Here is a 19,984-nt window from a genome sequence, read left to right as displayed (position 1 = left end):
TATAAAGAAGTGCAACGGTACACGAGTACAGAAGGTAGCTGACAGAAATACGCAATAAGGCGAGCAGAAATGACGCTTTAGGCAACAATCTCCGTGAGATCACCGCGATTCATGTTGGTTCCCCAGACATTACAAAAGGCGGGACGTGGTTATAATGGCGCACGTGATCGTCACGGACGGCAGTGCATGCTCTGCAACGTGGTTCCCTCCTGGCCACAAAGTTAGCGAGAAATTCTTGTGGTAGGAAGTTTCATTACTCCACCAGCGTGGATGACACCTGCTGGATGATCGTTGATGTGTGTGGCCGTGCAGCAGTACGTCTACCCACCGCATCCCACACGTGCTCGATGGGATGTTAGTCGGGACAACGGGCAGCCTAGTCCATTCACCGAATATCTTGTTGCAAGAGCTGCTTCACCTGCGCCTATTGCAATCCATAAAAATAAAGTTGGGACCGAATGCGCTCTGAAAAGACGCCCAGGGGGAAGGAGTACAATGTGAAAATAACGTTGGCCGGCGATTGTACCATGTTCAAAAATTTGGAGGTCAAAACACCCACGCAATATTATCCCTCTCCACACTATAAACCTGGACCACCAAAACGGTCATGTTCGAAATTTCTGGACGTATCCGTATATGGTAAGAATTGGGACGTAATATACACAGGAACATTATCGGACATACTCGTTGTAGCCGGCCACTGTGGCCGAGTGGTTCTGGGCGCTTCAGTCTGGAACCGCGCGACCGCTACGGACGCAGGTTCGAATCCTTCCTCGGGCATGGATGTGTGTTATGTCCTTAGGTTAGTTAGGTTTAAGTAGTTCTAAGTCTATGGGACTGATGACTTCAGATCTCAAGTCCCGTAGTTCAAAAAATGTTCAAATGTGTGTGAAATCTTATGGGACGTAACTGTCGAGGTCATCAGTCCCTAAGCTTACACACTACTTAACCTAAATTATCCTAAGGACAAACACACACACCGATGCTCGAGGGAGGACTCGAACCTCCGCCGTGACCAGCCGTACAGTCCATGACTGCAGCGCCTCAAACCGATCGGCTAATCCCGCGCGGCCAGTCCGTAGTGCTCAGAACCATTTTATCATATTCGTTTTTGTGGTCCGTGTGTGTTGTTGTGGGGAGGCTTAATGTTGCGTGGCGTACTGGCTTTCAGCTCTTTGAAGACGATACAGGCAACAGTCTGTGTCGCTGTAGTCTTTCCCCATGTGCATCTTTTCAGGGAGTATATACGTCCCTGATTTCATTTTTCTGAATGACAGTGCGCGACCTCATCCAACAGTGGAGGTGAACGAGCTTTCGGGACGAGAGGATATTCGGCGAATGGCATAGCTTGCCCGTTGTTCCGACTTAAATCCCTTCGAGCGCGTGTGGGACGCGCTGGGGAGACGCACTGCAATCCATCCATTCGCACCAACGACCATCAGCTGTCGTCAACAGAGCAGGTGGAGGGATGGAACGCCTTACCAGCTTTGTGGCCAGCAAGGAAGCACGTTGCAGAGCATGCATTGCCGTCTGTGGTGATAGCACACCCTATTAAGAGCCATGTCCCGCCTTTTGTAATGTCCGTGCGACTATCATATCGGTGGGTCTTAAGTGTAATTATTGTCCAGGAAGAAAATGTCATTTCTATTCACCTCACTGCGTATTTCCTTTAGCTACCCTCTGCAGTATAATGTAGCAGTTCTTACCGTGTATGGTCCAAGTTCCGGAAAGCTATTTTACTTGCAAGTTGCACATCATTCGAAAGTTACTTTCGTCCTTAAATTTTGGACAATGGTCTACAATGCATATTGTAATGTTTACATGCTAGGGATCTTTGATCATATTTAAGAAGGCCTGCAGCCTCACTTGCCAAGTGGAATAAATATATAAATTATTTAACAGCAACTAACGGGAGCAGTCTGCAAACATGCATCGAAGATGAGGTACGAATCGCATAGGCGGTCCCCCGAGCTGTTGGACGAACAGCTGTAGTGTTTTCCCCACCCCAGTGGCCTGCTGCTCCCGCTGATAGTGGGCGCCCGCTCGCCGCTCTCGGCCTAAAGTTAGCCGGCGCCTGGGTTTGAAATACGCGCGGCACGGCGCGTCTGCGTTATCACAGAAACCACTCCCGCGTTCGCTTACGTAGCGGTTCCAATACGCAGAGCCCAACCCAAAAATAAAGTAATATCGTGGGTTGTGTTAAACTTGCTATCCTTGCTACATGTTCGCCTGCAAGTGCTCATTCTGATTCGACATAAACTCACATACGACCTTTCCAAAAATACTTCGGTTCCGCCGTTTCTGTATGCGATTTGGGCAGGCGAGGTTATGGGATTCACTGAATATCTCGAGCAGTTTCTAAGTACACTGGCGGAAATGGGTGGCGTTACATCATGAAGCAAAAGTCGACGCCCACGAAATGACAGGGCGCAGCGCGTACTTCACGAGGGTAGACCCGAGCTCGCTCCCTCAGCTCAGGAGTCGGACTGCGTTGTTACGCCTGCCTACTCGTAAATCGATGTTTAGTTACAAAACGAGAATTACATCTTCTACTGGACTACTATGGACGCTTGCTGTTTATTAGTCCCACAACGATCGGAAGACCATAGACCAACGAATAATTTCTTACAGCTGTACTGCGTACAGTAAAATTAAAATCATGCCAAAATGATTATCAGTTGCATAAGGTACTACATCTCGTACGAAATGAACACAGTTAAGCGGAAGAGATTAAATTCTATAATCAAGCAGTAATATCATTTATGTCGGGCATGGATCTCAAATCATAGCTTACTGCAACGTTGTTTGTTTTGTTGTAGAGCTTGTAATCGGTATGACTCCGCAATAGCAGATTCCAAAACAAGAAATAATTTTCGTTCGTACGTGAAGACCCAGTTACGAGTTAACAGGTCTAGAAGCGAATTTCGTCTGCTGAGCTGAGCGATCGGTCAAGCTCAGGCCTACCCTCGTGACGTACGCGTGCGGCCTGTCTTTCTTGTGGGCCTCGGCATAAGCCCGATATTTATCAAACATTAGGGAGGTGTTCATCACATAATGAGTATTGGACGATTAAACTTCCATTCCATTGGGAAATGATGTCCATGATATCATCATCAGTGCGACGTGTGATGACTCCCTTAGGTAAGTATACACTTTTGTATTTGTTGTGGAGTGGAAGCAAGCACCTTAGGAATTTCTTGCTATGATGTGTCAGTTCATAAAGATTGCTGCCTCTAGTGTGAAAGTATACATTGTGGCATCGGATCCTAGTCAGCCAGCGTGGGCGACAGATCAGGGATCAAGGTAGGTCATTCAAGATTCTTCAAGGTGTTTGTGGTGTGAACTGCAATATGGATCTTCGGTTATCCTGCTGGAAAATGCCATTTGGTACCCTGGTCATGATGGGTATCACAACAGGTTTACTATTTTTACCGCGAACTAGTGAGCATTCAGTCTCCATTCACCAGGTACCAAATCATTTCTCCCCAGAACGTTATCATAAGAATTGGAGAGGCATGGTTCTCAAAATCGCTGCTTCTTGCGACATCTAACCGCACGGTCTGCGGATATGTTGGCATTGACCTCACCGCCACAGAAACGAGGCCCATCGCTGTTCATCACAGAAGTCCATTCAGTGGCCCTACTCCACGCAGGCCTCTGTTGTCTGTTGTATGATGTAAACAACTCGAAATCTCAACCTAGCGTCCAATAATCTGTTCCTAACTGTTCGTGGTGATGCTCTGCCTTTAAAATCTGCCCGGGTTTCAGCTGTAGTCAACTGTGTATTCGTCATAGCCAGTAGAACAATCGTACCATCTCCTCGTGGGTTGGTTCCTCTGGAAGGACTCGTGCCCACCCTTCTTGCTATTCTTCTGTGTCCATCACCTATCAGTCGATGTGTGATCGCTGTAGTACTGCCATTTGTCTGTGCTTTTTGGCGGTGTGATGCTGGCATGTACCTCATGCCAGTGATTCGACCTTTCTCGAAGTGCGAAAGATGGCGATAAGCTGTACATGCAGGCCCGTTGGGCGTTCTGTGATCATTTCATCTGAAAAGTTTCGGTAATGTTATACATAACCTATTGCCATGACGTAATGACACTGTTCTTCACCTATAGGAACGGCTTATTCTGTATTGCAAGTATGTTTTCATAAGGATGCAGTTGTGCTGAAATATCTGTTGGGTGGTGTTCATTCTACGTGTTTATGGTGTAAAGCTTTCCATGTCCGTCAGTGTAGTTTGCTTATTATTCCTTTCAGCTCAAATAGATCATAGTATGCTCATGGTTACATTCATTAATTCAGAACGATTTTGTGACAAGCGTGACAAGCATTTCAACCCTAATAGTTCAAGTACACACTCGTTACCATTGTTTAAAAATAGGGTGAGGCAGACAGCACGAACGTTCTTATAAGTGATAGTGTTCAAGCTCAGGTATTAGGAGTGGGGGGACCGATGTGGTCACGTGTGTTTAGTATTTCCTGCCATTTTGTTTAGTCGAAGTCATGGAGCCATGGACTGTGCAACATGGTGTGTTTGCTTACGATAGTTTTGTGCGTAATAAACCGTTGCTGTTCAGCGTGAGTTTCGTCGCCATTTCAATCTTTCGAGAGATGATAGTTTTCCCACTCGTAACACCATTCTACGTTGGGCTGAATCATTTCTCTTTCGAGAAACAGTGATGAGTAGAAAACCGCCAGGAGCTTCTCGCTGAGTGCGCACTGCAGAAAATGTTGAAAGAGTTCGGCAAGCCTTATTCCGTAGTTCTGGCCGACCTGCTAGGAGGTATTCTGCTGAACTGCGTCCCAGTAATCGCGTTCATTCAGGCGTATTTTGCATATTGATCTAGGATTTCATCCCTACAAAACGGCCATGGTGCAACAATTGAAACCTGGAGATTATGTACAACGGCTAAATTTTGCTCGAGAAATGGAGGCCATATATGAGCAAAATGATAACATCATTTTGTTTCAGTGATGAAGCTCATTTTCATTTGAACGGCATAGTAAATCAGCGGAACTATCGTTATTGGGCAAATGAAAATCCAAATCTAATGCATGAGAGACCATTACCTAGTCACAAGGTGACTGGTGTGCTGTAGCCGGTACTGCAGATGTTATTGGTCCCTAGTTTTTACTAGACAGTAACTGTAACACTGTAACCTCGGAATGTTATAGACAGATGATCACTGAATTCTTCCTGCCTGAACTGAGAAGAAAACGTATTCCTGTTCGGCGAGTTTGGTTTCAGCAGGACGGGGCCACAGCTCGCACAGCAAGAATGTCAGTGGAGGCTGTCCGGACTGTTTTCTGTGGTCGCGTCATTTCCCAGTTTGATGATACTTGTTGGCCTCTTCGTTCCCCAGATCTGTCCATGTGCGACCACATTTTGTAGGGTTACCTCAAGGTACGCGTATACGAGCTTAAACCACGTACACTTGGAACAGGAGGAAGCAATTCGAGTTGTGGAAGTCGTTCAAATTGACAGAGTAATGTCGGAGAGAGTGGAAGCCAAACTTCCGAGAGCAGCTTGAGAAGTGCATCGCAGAAAACGGCTGTCACCTGGGAGATGTTTTCAAGCATTAATTTTGTAAAATGCCAACATCATTTGGGTATTATTCAGTAAATAAAGTTTTTTTTGAAGCACATGTAACGATTTTTTTAACGACCGTCCTTTATGTCTCAACCAGTGTTAAGATGGCACACGAAAATCCAGCCCCGAGTACTAAACTGCTCATTTTCGCCCGCCAATTGTCATCTGTTGTTTCGAAGCCGTTACTTGCATTAGCTTATACGTTATTTCTATATTATCATATTATTACCTAGAATGAAACTTTCACTCTACAGCGGAGTGTGCGCTGATATGAAAACTTCCTGGCAGATTAAAACTGTGTGCCGGACCGAGACTCGAACTCGGGACCTTTGCCTTGCGCGGGTAAGTGCAAGTGGTAGAGCACTTCAATGAAAAGCCTCGCATTGTCAACGCTGCAATGCCCACGGACTGTCTTCCAGGTTACCAAAGAACCTGGCCTCTGTAGACATGATAAGCTTTAACGGCACCCTAGAAGCTGCTACTACAGCGCTTCTTTCACAGTGGTATATTATCTTCATTAAGATCCACAGAACATTACTAAAATTGTTCCGTTATTTTATAGATACTTTAATGTGCTGCCCCAAAACTGAACTCCACATTACACTACTTGGGTTTTAGTAAGATTAAAGTTAAAAGAAAGTGATGTATAAAAGAAGGAATGAGACATGAAAAGAGGAAAATAAAACTGAGAGTGGGGTTCAGGGGTAGAGAAGAGTAGGGAGCAGTCTGTTTATAAAAAATTAGTAGTTAATGAAAAAAAAATTACCAGAAGTAGATCAAAACGGTAGACGTTAGTGACATGTTACCAGGCACGAGCAGTAACTATACAAATTTCTGTGACGGTATTATCTGCACGTGATGAAATGCTCTACATCAATCGCAGTCCACGACTCGCGAGTGCTGCAGCGGTCTCGACACTCGCCGTCGGGTTCAGAAGACGGGGCTTCCCTCGTTTTGTCAAGAGTTCACACACATCTTAATGTTTTATGGGACTTAGTATACATCAGCCGATGACTGTGATCGTCTCCATTGGCCGGCACTGCTGACGCTGTTGAAGTGCCGTCTTCCCTTCATTGCCAGGTGGCAGAACTTTACATAAGCCCTTTTGTTGGAGTGCACATCAAGCTTTTGGGCCAGCGTGTTACTGTGTTGTCGCGGAGTCCGTGTCGCCGTGGAACAGCCGCCACGGCGGAGACAGGAACACAGTGGCGCCTATTGTCTGCGTTCCGCACCAGCGGTCGGCTAAGCGCGCTACAGGGCAGCCCGCTTCCTTCCTCGACGCTCCAAGAGCCACGTGTGGAATGCAGTACGTCGAGCGGCCGCTGTTACTGGCTCGCACACAAGTCGACGTTCCGCATATCTTTATTGCGCTACTAGCTTTTTGAGCAGCCGAGTGGCTCGATGTGAGATCCTGAAACACGTGGACAAAATTATTGTGCTCGCTGCAGTGCTCGTTCTCGCGATCTGCTTGACACACTGAACGGCACAAATAAGAGACAAAATGCACTGTATAATTTCAAAGTAATCAGAATCAGCGCAAAGCAGGAAAAGAATACCAACTGGTAGTCTTAGATCATTTTTATATATCAACCATTTCTCATCAGTCACCATCCTCATCCCTAGGGATTATTTTTCTTACTGCCACAGTACTTTTATACAAAAAAGTGAGTGTTTTTTTTTTTACACCAAATTTCGTTGAAATTGCTCCAAGCAACCGCAAGTTATGCTTTTAGTCACACCATCTCATCCGCACTCTCAGCCGTTGGGAGTTAAGTTGGTTTTACTGTTACAGTAATTTTTATCCAAGTTAAAAAAAAAGAAGGCTATGGGACTTAACATCTGAGGTCATCAGTCCCCTTGAACTTAGAGCTAACCTGAGGACATCACACACATCCATGCCCAAGGCAGGATTCGAACCTGCGACCGTAGCGGTCGCGCGGTTCCAGACTGAAGCGCCTAGAACCGCTCCGCCACATCAGCCTGTCCAAGTTGCAAGTGATACGTGTGTACAGTTAGGAAGGATATGAGATGGGCTGATATATCACTGTCTTTCCCCTTTCTGCCTCTTCTCCTTTCCAATGAGCTTAGCGACCCCAAAAATCTTGGATCCGATATTAACAATGGTTGTTCAGTACTTTCACATGTCACGGCTTCTCATCCCCACATCGACCACTAGTTTTGGTAGGGAAGGGTGTATTACCCACACAGTATATTTCTAGAAATAATGTGTCATATAAATTTAAAATTTATATGAAGCTGCTCCAGACACTCGTGACTTGTGCTTGTAAGTCACCCCGATTTCAGCCAATACCAACTCCTGTGGAAGATAGGTGATTCTTACTCACACAGATCTTATTTACAGATAGTAAATGATACATGTACCAAATTTGGTTGAAATCGGTACAGTGGTTTATGATGACATGCAGTACATACATTTTTATAATATGGGGGTGGTCAGAAGCAATCTAAAAAGCTTGTAATGGTACTGTAGGGTGGGTTGTTCTGAGAAGTAATTGCTAAGGAAAGAAATTCGATATGTTGCGCCATTTTTGAGTTGCTTAGCATTGGAGTTAGCCAATCGGGCTGTTGCTCGCGCAAATGAAAGCGGGGTATCCTTTTTTGGGGGGGGGGGGGGGGGCGAGAAACACATTAAACACCCCTTTTGTCTCAAGACAGATTGTATTTCCAAAGAATGTAATATTCGATAATGAGCCAAATCTGGACTAATATCAGCACTGTGCACCCACAAAGTACGAGGTATGCATTTAATTTATTTGTAAATAAATGTTGAACAATCTCAACCAGTTTTTTCGTTTTGCCATGAGTCATAGAAATGCATGCAATGTATGTTACACTGTGATCAGAGGCCAGTAAATTATGGGAAGATGTTTCCACAATAAAAGAATCATAATTTTGCTCCATGCAATTCCTCTGTAAAATCATCCCTGAGCTCTATTGGAGATTATTGCAAGTTACATTGTTTCCTGTCTATGTGGTGCAGGAATGGATGCAATGTACAGCACAGTAATAGTGCCTCTTGCAGACATCTCTGACATGTCGTATGTGTAAACAAGCAACAGTCTTTCGTTATCCGTGTCATTTATACTCAGTGTACTCTGGTTAATATTTCCAGGGGAAATGATGCTATTAAGATGTGCAATGAATGTGTAATAGACTTGAGTTCTTCATATACACAGTAAAACATTAACAATTGTTTTAGACATTTTAGAATGGCTTCATACTTGATACATGTGTTGACTGAAGGTTGAAATTCCATACAGCAAATCACAGTTCAGATTAAGAATGGAAGAACTTCATCTTGGTAACAATCTTGATGTTGTGGAGAAACAAAACTAGCCACCAAATCCATTCTCCAGAATGAGCACCATTAAGAGTTTGTGCTTGGATACTAAAGTGTAAGGAGAAGTGAGTGGCTTCCATCTGGGAAGCGGCATTGAAATTCCATGATGTTTTGATGAGTGTCACTCATCATCATCTTTGACAGAGGATAGAATAACAGCCAGCATGTCAGGGAATTTCAGTGTACCCACCCGGATGGAAGTCAGAGGATTTCCTCAGCAGCATCCCCTGGGAAAGTATACAGTCACATATAAGTGAGTAGCTGGCTGAAGCTTTACGTCAATCTGAGAGACGTCTTCCAGTGGAAAGATCAGTAGCGCACTGCACACAAAGGCAAGGATACGGGTTCAAATCCCACTTTGGGACACACAATTTTTTAAAAAAAAAGAGGATAGAAGAAATATTTTGGGCATCTTTCACTGCAGCATACACTCAGTAATGTTTCCATTCCTTACATTACATTGTAAGTGTGCATATTAACTAAAGATATAAGGAAATTTATAGTAGTAATCTAGCAATATTGTTACATTTTTTTCTTGCCTGCATTGTGGCATATGGTACTGGCATGTGAAGCTTATCTAAGGGATAGACAACGGATAAGAACATAAGTACACAGAACAGATTGGGGAAACAGAAGACATCAATCAGTGGTGAATAAGAACTGCCAAAAGTCCAGATACTTGGAAATTATCTTATGGATGCGGAAAGAAAGTCATCCAACTGTGACATTCCATCTTCTAATATTTATGTATTCGCAAAATAATGGCCATTATAGTTAGAACAATATATCTTGTATTAGTTTTTGAACAAATTTGTCTCTTGGTCAGACATAAGAATTGCAGAAATGTTGAAAGATTATTGGGCAACTTTCATCTCTGTGAATAGTTGAAGAAATGCTTAAGATGTAATGTATTATATTCATAAATGCTTTGATTTGTGAAGCGGTGTGCTGGCCAAATGGCATTTGTTTATGTGGTGATTCCTTTTCAGTATATATTACATCAGAAGTCATGGTTCATATCTCATCAATTTTTATGCAGAATAAAAAGCAGCAATAACATTATAGATTAATTTTCAACTTTCATTGTTCCTTTCACCTTTCTGTTTCTGCCTTTTGTTTTCAGAGGATGTATTACTATTAATTTATGTATTTTTTCTGTGTAAAGCTTAGCAAATTCATTGACTTTGTAATTAACGTTTTTGTCAATAATACTGTTACTAGTCTGTTTAAAGTTATGATAAGCATGTTTCTGATGTTAATTATAATTGTGCATTGAGACTGCTGCCAGTTTCTGTTCCACAGATGGAATTGCAGTATAATCACTAATCCATTCACATATAAAGCAACGTAACACATTTCCTCATTCTATGTATAAATGTACACATTGAACCAGTTGCTTGTAATATTTTCATTTTAAAAGCTTGTTGAATGTTGAACATATTATTATTGTGTGCGCACATAACGTTTCCTCAAAATACTTGTTGAAGTTCTGTGAATAGTTGCCATACCAAGATGTAGAATTCAACTTCGGTTGAAAATTAAGAAATTCTTACTATATCTTCATACACAACTGCAATGATTGTGTGCATCTCCATGTACAGTCAGTCATTGCCTTCTTTTCTAGTGTGGATATGAGTTTCAGCCTTATTGAGTGACAAGGGGAAGAAAGTTAGCTTCATCCCCTTTGGACAGAGACTTTACATTTTACTGTGTAAGATTGTTCAAATGCTTGTGCCTGTAAAATTTGCACACCTAAACACAGCTGCAAATTTGTGCAACTGCATTCCAAATCTGTGGAGCAAGAGACAAAATATGTCAGCACAAGGGCAGCTAGCCATACCGTGTATGTGTGGGCGCTTCACTAACCGTGTGGCTCTTTGTTTTGCAGTACGCTCTCCTGTTCCCCTCACCTACCTGCAACTCCCCTTCTCCCTCCACCCCAGCCTGCCAGGATATACCACCGCCCCTTCCATCTCGTAACCGCCCTCTCACCTTATCTACACCCCCTCCCCCACCCCGCCACACTGCCGCAACAGCCTTGCATTGTTCTGAAGGGGGTGGTGACGTTCAGCCAATAGAAAGCCTCAGTAACGCGCACTTGTCACCGACTAACAATTACGTAAGTAACTTGCTGACTGCTCACAGCTTTTACTCATCTCTCTTTGTTGGAGTGCATGTGGATGATTGTTTTCTTCTAGTCTGCTGTGGCTTGTTAACTTAAAGCTTAAATAACCTTTTGTTCAATGTGTCTTAATATTGTGTTGAGTAATTTGGAATTAAATTAAAATGAACTTTAATTCACAACAGATAATGCATGAAGTAGCAAATGTGAATTCTATGTCTGACTGTGATTAGAGTCATTGATTTCTAGTACTTCAGTCACATGAGGTACATAGCTAGTGATACGTGTCTGATCTGAGCATGTTATGGAAGTTGATACTGGCCAGGTATTCTGAAGTATGGTATGCAGGCCAAATTCATGACTCCCCATTTTGCGATTTTTCTAAGTGCTGAAATTCTGTATGGGTGAATCACGGAAGGATATCATTGACAGAAATGTTAGCTATGGAAGTTGCAAGAAATAACACACAACTATCAGAGCTCAAGCAACACACTGACTGCACAATATACTTCTCTAGGGCATTGTGATGTTTTCAGTGTTACTAATTTCTTTCAATAATCTTCCCAAATTGAAGCAGAAAGTTTTATTGCAAAAAAATATATTTTTTTGCTGTTGATAAGAATGTCAAATATTGTTGCACTTCTCTACAGATTGTTCTTAGATGAAATGGGTATTTTTGTATGAGATTATGCATTGGAATGGATGGGCTAAATGACAGACTCATATGTAGCTGAAAAATCTCAGCTAGCTCAAGTAGTCAGAAAGCTGTCAGAGAAAATAACAAAACAATTTGCCCAAAGTCAGGAAGGTTCCACAGTATCATTTGCTACTTTGTTGTCTCATTGCTTGAAAGTACATCTCATCTTATTTAATCCACTGAACACATTTAACTTGCACTGTTCGTTAGAGACAGTTTTTAATGACATGCTGTAGAGGTAGCTGGTCTGCCAATTGGTGTTGGCTCTAGAGTTTAGCTTTAGTGTATGAAGTATTGTAGTTTCCTATATATTAAACAAAGAAACATTTATGTCAATAAATTATACATAATATTACCTGATGTTATCTTGACTTTATAATCAGTGCAAGAAAATGAAGGTTGTATTGCTATAGGTACATGTGTGTATTTGTCCGTTTTCTTGGGGAAGGAAAAAAAGTACTAGAATCCTAGAGATGAATCCAAAACAAACCATTGTCTTAAACGCCCATATTAATGGCTCTTATCTGTGCCTGCCCACAATATATTAAGTTTTATTTTTTCACACATTTGCGAAGATAGTGAGATACAATTGGTAAAAAGTAATTTTTCAAAAATTCAGTACATGTCATAACCTCAACTGAGAGCAATACACCTGAAACAGTGAGATTCCAACAGTTTTATTCCTGAAAAGAATTGGCTTTTGACTCTGCATAACACTTGTTTACGTAATGAGTGACATATTAATTTAATGACTATTTCTTCCTTCCAATCTGTTTTCGAAGTTAAGAGAAAATTTTTTGAAAGTGGTGAATGGGGGACAGTTACAACTTTCAGAGCAAACAGTAGCCAAATTATGAACAGATTCTTTTTTCTTATTTGCCCACTTCCATAGCTGAATTGCGAGTGTGTGTGACTGCCATATGGAGGATATGGTTTCAATTCCTGGTGCTGCCAGGGAGTTTTCTCTGGTGGAAGGACTGGATGGTATGAATTCAGTCTCATGACACTAATTCAGGAAATACGTGAGTGAGAAGAAGCATTTCCAAGGTCTGAAAGGCCAACAGTGTTAGGCAGAAGTGCAATATGCTGACACCTGTGCCCTTCCACACGGCGTCTGAAATGAAATCAGATTGTAGAGGATTACACAGTGGCCACTTGATATTGTGCAGTTCTCTAGGCCATATCATGGAGAGACTTCTTCTTCTTCCTCTTCTTGTCTGTCATTGTCGTCTTTTTATCCCAGACAACTTTTTTTGTCAACAACAAAAAGTACTCTATGCCCTGCACCTATCACTCTTTCTGCATTTTCGTATGCATAACTCCAGTAGGGATATTATACTTCCATTGATATGAGGTACCATTTAATCGTAATTGCACATTCTCTTGACTGCTTCTCTGAAGAAACTTGATGTAGGTGTACTAAATTTTTCTTACACAAAGATTTGACTGACCATGTTTAAATTCTTGTGTCCAATAATACATGGTCTTCAACCATAGTTTGCTTTTCAAAATAAAAGTGTTTTAATGTTTCTTATTACGTATCTTTATCCATGCTTTTTGAATGAGGAATGCTTATCACTTAAGACAAATGCCAACACAACTATCCATTGTGCCTGTTTAAAAGTATGAACAAACATATTGTGAGAATTTTCCCTGACAAAACTGCCCAATACCCATGATTTTAAAGAGTAAGTTATCAATCTATGTTTACAGGCAAAGGCTGTACTTCAGGCACAAATCAGTACTGAACAAACATGTAAACTATCAAGGATACATGTGCATAGGTGGCATGAAACACTAAAAAGTGGTGCATACATCCTTCTCATTCAGCCTAAATTAAGTTCTGATAGCTGTGACAAATTCTAGATGTTGAAAAATAGAGAAATGTGAAAGAAACAGCTGCTAGCACATTGTGGGGAAGAGAGTAACATATACAGATATGAAGTTTGACTTCTACAAGCACATTAATTTAGCATCCTTTCAATTAAGTGAATTGCATTGTTTGTACTGACCTTCTGTTGGACAGCTCATCCTACACAGTTGAAGCAAGTATTAATGAAAATGCTTAAAATAAGTATTGTAGATTAATTTAAAACCAACATTAACATTGTAATACAGTAATCTTTCATGGTGTTAATTTGTTTAATTGCATTGCACTTAAATAAAATGTTTATCTGTGACTGCTTGCTACTATCCAGAGACTACTCTCCTCAGTGTCCAACAAATGTGAATAATGTAATGCAATATAGCGCCTGGCCAGTACTCACATAATACTGTGGTTACTGTTGTGAAGCTTTAAATTAGTTAGAAAGCTAATTTTTACACTTACTTTTGTCCACACCTTAATACGATTTATGTTATTTAAATACTGTTTTACAGCTGTCTGGCCATCAGATTCCAGCCCTTAACACACACCATCGAACGAAATCGAGTCCTGATCCTTTGAATATTCAGAATTTATCTCCTGCAGAAGGTTAGTGTAATCAAGTGAACATAATTATGCAGTAAGTTTTGAAGCCTAGTGTACTAAAAAGATGAGAGAGTGAAGGAACAGTATAAGAAAAAAATGTTTCCAAATAGGATAACAAGATTTGAAGGTAGTAAAATGTTTTTTTTTTTTTTTTTGTCATTGAATTGGTGGAAGGAACTGGTTTTTCTTGTTGCCTGTCTTAATAAACAATTCTACAACAATGAATGTATCTGTATATGAAGCACATGTGCCTTGTTTTTGCAGCTTCCAGGCAATTAATAGCCTCGGAGTCTATGCTAGACCTTTCATTTGCTTCCAAACGATCGAAGAGTACTGGAAGTAGTTGTAATATGGAGTCTCCAAGAGCCACACCTCCTGGTACCCCTCCTCCACCCTATGGTGGGAGTTCAACAAATATTGAAGGATCTGATGCACCTTTCCCAGCAGAAGATGACAGTCACCCACATAGTGAGGTATGTACGTCACTCTTGCACATCCATATATGTTGGAAGATTATCATACTGTTCCAAACATAAAAGGTTTATAAGGTGTAATCTTTCAAATGCAGATTGTGTGTAGCCTATGTCACATGAAATTCATTTTGTTAGAAGAGACTGAGGTACCTAGTGAGTTCTCACAATCATTAGTTCAAGTTTGTGAACTAAATCACTATAAGACAGCTTAATCACAAGTAACTTGAGGCTTCATAGGGATTCATGAATTCACTTATGGATTCCCTAGAGTTAACCTCATTGGAGCCGTCACAGATTGCAGTTTTAAGTAATGCTCTTCTTGACATGTGTTACTCCTTTTTCATAAAAAAAGTGTCTTCTAAATTAAATTTTCTTTGCCCCTTTTCAGTTTTTTTACCAGTACATTGCCTCTTAAAATGTGAACGAAAGATGTTGAGCTGATGCTTTGCTAGCTTAGTGTACCATTTCAGAATCACTTGAACTGTCTCTCCACTGGTGTTTCACTCAGTATTTGGTGATATATTTTACTTATCGCCCCGCTATTCTTAGTGAACAATCTCCAAACCAGGTATCAGTTACTTCAACTTTATACTTCATCACTTATCTGATATCTGCATTTCATAGCCATTATTTGATAAACTTTTTATGAATATACCAAGAAGTTATTTCCTTTTCTCAGTGACAGTGTAGTCATTTAGCAAAGGATTCATTTTACCTTGTAAATTTTACAAAGCTATACAGTTTTGCTACTTGATGTGTGCATACTTTTGTCTGTCTACCTATTTATATTTCTAAATATTCATAATCTTTGTTTTTGATGATTATTTTACCTTAAACATCCCTAATCACTTATATAAAACTCTAAACATTTGAGGGAGGTCTTCCTTTGAGTCTGTTATTACTGCTGTATTGTCTACAACTCACATATAGTGAATGTATCTGTCAACAATGTAGGAAAAGACAAATTGCAACTGCCAACTCCATCATCTCAGGCTGGAATGCAACATCACATAGGATGCAAGCTTAATGCAAACTTGATTTCAATGGCTGCTTCACTACCCAAGCTATCTGGATCCTCTTCTCCACCAGCAGCTTTTCTGAATCGCACGTATAAGAGTTATCATTACAACACATTCTCAGCTCCCATAATCATCCCAGCCTCAACAACCTCCAGCTAATCCTATTCCAGTTCTGTCACAGGTTTATCCTACTCCATCAGGGGCCGGGCCACTTGTGAAAGGAGCTATGTCATTTACCAGCTCTGTTGCAATCATTGCACAGATTTTTATATCAGGATGACTACCAACCAGCTGTACACAAGAACGAACAGCCACCTCTGAACTGTGGCCAAGAGCAGAGTAGATCATCCTGTGGCACAGCATGCAGCTGAACATGACACACTTGATTTCAGTGGCTTCTTCACTAACTGAGCTATCTGGATTCTTCCCTTCACCACCAGTTTTTCTGAACTGCACAGATAGGAGTTACCATTACAACAAATTCTCTGCTCCCGTAATTATCCTGGCCTCAACAAATGGTAACACCCTCCACCCAAAAGTTTCCATCCCCTCTGTCCTATCATCTCCTCCCCATTCTCATCTCCCACCCCTTCTATATGGAGCCCTCTGCCAATGCATCCACCTGTCTTTTCTCACATCTCTCTTTTTTTGCTCCTTTTTTCCCCATGTCTCTACCTCACAAACTCCTGAAGCTGCACCTGTTGGCAGTCTAGTCTGTTCACACTCCACCAGGCAGTGTTCGTCTCTATCTCCCTACCTATACACTACTATCCCTTCCCCTTCCCCACCCCATCTAGGTTGCTGCTTGCATTCTGGCCTGAGATGCCGCGATCGCGGCAAGTAACAATCTGTCTTTTCCTACATTGTTGGTATTCCTACCTGGAGTTTCCATTGTTTGAATATTTATCATTCATTTTCAGTGTCCTTGTTACCTTTTTCATCAAGGTTATTCTCCCTTTACTGAGTCAGCTAAAAAGGTAAGACACCACTGGACGACTTCTTACTTAATTTAGGTTGCTATACTGGATGCATTAAGCCCTTGGTTCTGTTTGTAGTTCGTATAGAGGTTCAGGGAATATTGTCTGTTTAACCAATCAAACTATGTCCTGGCACTTGTGTTATTTGCTTGCAACATAAGCTTAATCAGATTTCTCTAATGTTTATATCTGATCAGTGAATGGTGAACATATCCTCATGAATATCTACACTCTCGTATCATAACTAATGTAGAACCATTATTATGTAATGTGTGTCCCTCTTTGGGAATATCGTTTTTCATTCTCTGAAATTTCTTTTCATTTTCTTTTCAAAGTTTTGGTTATGTTACAATCTTACAAGTACGGAATGTGAGAATAAAAAATGTGTAAATCATAGCATCCTCTACAGTACCCAATTTGTGAAATCAAGATGCACAGAACCTTATGTACAAAGTTTGGGTAGTGCAAGAAGAACATACATTTTTTTTTTTTAAAAAACTGCTGGAATGTCTCCTACTTCCCTAAGTAGTCTTTATTCAAAGTTGGTAGACCGTTGAAGAACTCTATTATTATGTGTGACCCATTTGCTCCACTCTTCGATATGACTTTATTGCCCAGTACTTTCTCTTGTTCATTCTATTTTCTCATAATTAATAATAGATTTGCTCAGTTATTTTATTACTTCAGTTTTGTTGGTTTACATAAATTAATTTTTTTGAATTTTATTTCTAAATGGATTTTGGTCATTGAATTTTTTCAGCAGTTGTGAGGCAAAAGGTAGTTAGATGTCATGGATATGCAGATATAAAAACAAGTGGCAACAGTATCTCTGATGGAAACATGCTGCAGGGAACAGATTATCTAAAGAAATGAATGAAAAAAAGTGCTATACATTTTGAGAGAACAAACCCAATTATGTTAGACAGTTAAATTTTTACAGTGATTTCTTGAAGTTTAAAAGAATAAATTGTAAACAAAAAGTTAATATAATAGGTGTAGCAACAGTGAAATGGACTGAGAAAGCTGCAATCAGGCGGAGGAAATGATGAGAAACAGAGAAGAATGGTTGGAGTGATAAGGTGTTGCCCAGTAAAAGATCTCCGAGGCCTTATCTCAATATACACCCAACACTTCTAATGCACTTGCACATTAACCATCGATAAGCATACCCCTTTTCACTCAAACCATCCAAGACTGGAATACCCGAGTCATATATTCCTCCAGTCCTGAAATGAAGTATATCGTCTCTTCTGTGTTTCCAACCATGACCAACTCTCCCTGCAACACGATTTATTCTCAAAATCCTCTGACATCAATTTCCATTATCTCCCATTCCCCATCTAGAAGCCCTACACCATCCTATATTCCATTTTTTTTCCAGCACGTGCGCCGTTTCTCCGTCATCAACTCCACACTTCCTGTAGCTTTTCTACTCCATCATTGCTCACCCCCTTACAACTTTTCTTTATTAATATTTATTTATGCATTTGTCCCAATTTGGATCCTTCACTTTCCCCCAGTCACCAAGTTTGATCCTTGACACCTGGATGCACCCACATGTTGCACACTGGTACTGTATTTCCTAGCTGTGCACCATCATTTTCTTCCATCTGTTTTCCTAACATCCCCTCCATTGACTCACCTGCTGAGGGTAGAGAGAGAGAGAGAGAGAGAGAGAGAGAGAGAGAGAGAGAGAGAAGATGAGAAGGTTTTTAATTGCTTTCTTTTTTTAGTGTTATGTTTATTTTCATTACAGACACCAACAAATGATGGAGATTCACCATCGGTTCGAAACAGCTGCCAGTATGCAACCATTGTACAGCAAGAACGTATTATATCTATGGAAGATGACGATATGTCAGACCAAGAAGTTGTAAGTTAATTATCATTAGTGATACATAAATTTTTCATTTTAATCATTAGTATCATTACAGTATTTTATTATAAATAACAAATTATTGATAAATTATTATAAAGATGAGGTGACTTACCAAACAAAAGCGCTGGCAGGTCGATAGACACACAAACAAACACAAACATACACACAAAATTCAAGCTTTCGCAACAAACTGTTGCCTCATCAGGAAAGAGGGAATTTTTCCCACGTGGAATGTTTCCTTCTATTATATTGAAATTATTGATAAAGTGTGAAAACTGCAGTAAAAGACTGTCTTATCTCATGATTAAGACTACTTTCTTGTGAAAGGGGTGTGTTAATGCTGATGTTCATTCAGGTGATAAATTATCTGCTTGCCAGACATCCTGAATGATTTCAGTCAGCTTGTTGACTGCATCATTATCAGCTCACACCAAGAGTTAGCTAAAAGTCATTTCCAGCACCCTTCTTGTTCTTAAGTAGTTTGATGATTTGACCAACTTCTTCCACTAAAGATGGTGTTGGGTATGATTATATATGTGTTTCTCCCTTTCTTTTTTTAAAGCCAAACTTGGTATCTCAACTGAAGTGGATCATAAAATATTGAGCTAAGAGACAGTAATTTTCCACATTATTGTGAAACATTGTGTCCTATGATTCTTTGTCTCAAGGCACTCATTTGAACCTACTTACTGTATTCACCTCTTGGTGTCACAGTACAATTTTTACCTACCACACTTCGCTCCAATACTAAACTGGTGGTTCCTTGGTCTTTCAGAATGTGTTCTATCAACTGGTCTCTTCTTTCAGTCAAGTTAGGCCACACATGTCCTTTGTCCCCAATTCTATTCAGTATTTGCTTCATTAGTTACACGATCTTCCCATATAATCATCAGCATTCTTCTGTAGCACCAAATTTCAAAGGCTTTTATTCCCGTTTGTCTTAACTGGGTATCACTCATGGAGTAAATATTTTTCAAAATGACACACAGATTTTGGTATGAAACTTTTAAGAACAAAAAAAGAAAAGCAACAAAGACATCCTATGGTAGATAATGATAGAAAAACACACACACACACACACACACACACACACACACACACACACACACACACAAAGTGAGGAGGAGTAAGTTACACAGTAATGCAAGGAACGTGATAATGTGATAATATTGAATAAGGCAAAAAGAAAAATTGATTGTAAACTCTTAGGCACGTGAATTTCTGACAAGGAACAGTAAGTGGAGAGAAACTTGCGAGTAAGATGTGGTTACTACATGAGAGTAATAAGTGGTAACATTTTTGTATTATATTTTTATTCAATTTTCTGTATTGAGATGTAATTGCAAAAATGAGACAATAACAGACTGTAGATAAGAGACACCCAAGAGTAGTT

At 40.5% G+C, this 19,984-nt stretch overlaps 1 protein-coding gene across 1 annotated transcript in view; it reads left to right on the top strand.

Annotated features, from left to right (window-relative positions):
* The window catches only part of LOC126456070 (rho guanine nucleotide exchange factor 12), a 1,154,422-nt gene that overhangs the window by 450,624 nt on the left and 683,814 nt on the right, over window positions 1–19,984 (top strand). The window contains exons 7-10 of the mRNA XM_050091825.1: window positions 10,843–11,073; window positions 14,153–14,246; window positions 14,508–14,716; window positions 18,469–18,585. Coding sequence (XP_049947782.1) covers window positions 10,843–11,073; window positions 14,153–14,246; window positions 14,508–14,716; window positions 18,469–18,585 — 651 coding nt within the window. The remainder of the gene's footprint in view (window positions 1–10,842; window positions 11,074–14,152; window positions 14,247–14,507; window positions 14,717–18,468; window positions 18,586–19,984) is intronic.

This window comes from Schistocerca serialis, chromosome 2, assembly GCF_023864345.2.
Source record: "Schistocerca serialis cubense isolate TAMUIC-IGC-003099 chromosome 2, iqSchSeri2.2, whole genome shotgun sequence".
In the NCBI taxonomy this organism is placed as follows: Eukaryota; Metazoa; Arthropoda; class Insecta; order Orthoptera; family Acrididae; genus Schistocerca; species Schistocerca serialis.
The sequence above is the reverse complement of the archived record's forward strand: the minus strand, read 5'-3'. Positions and strand labels throughout refer to the sequence as shown.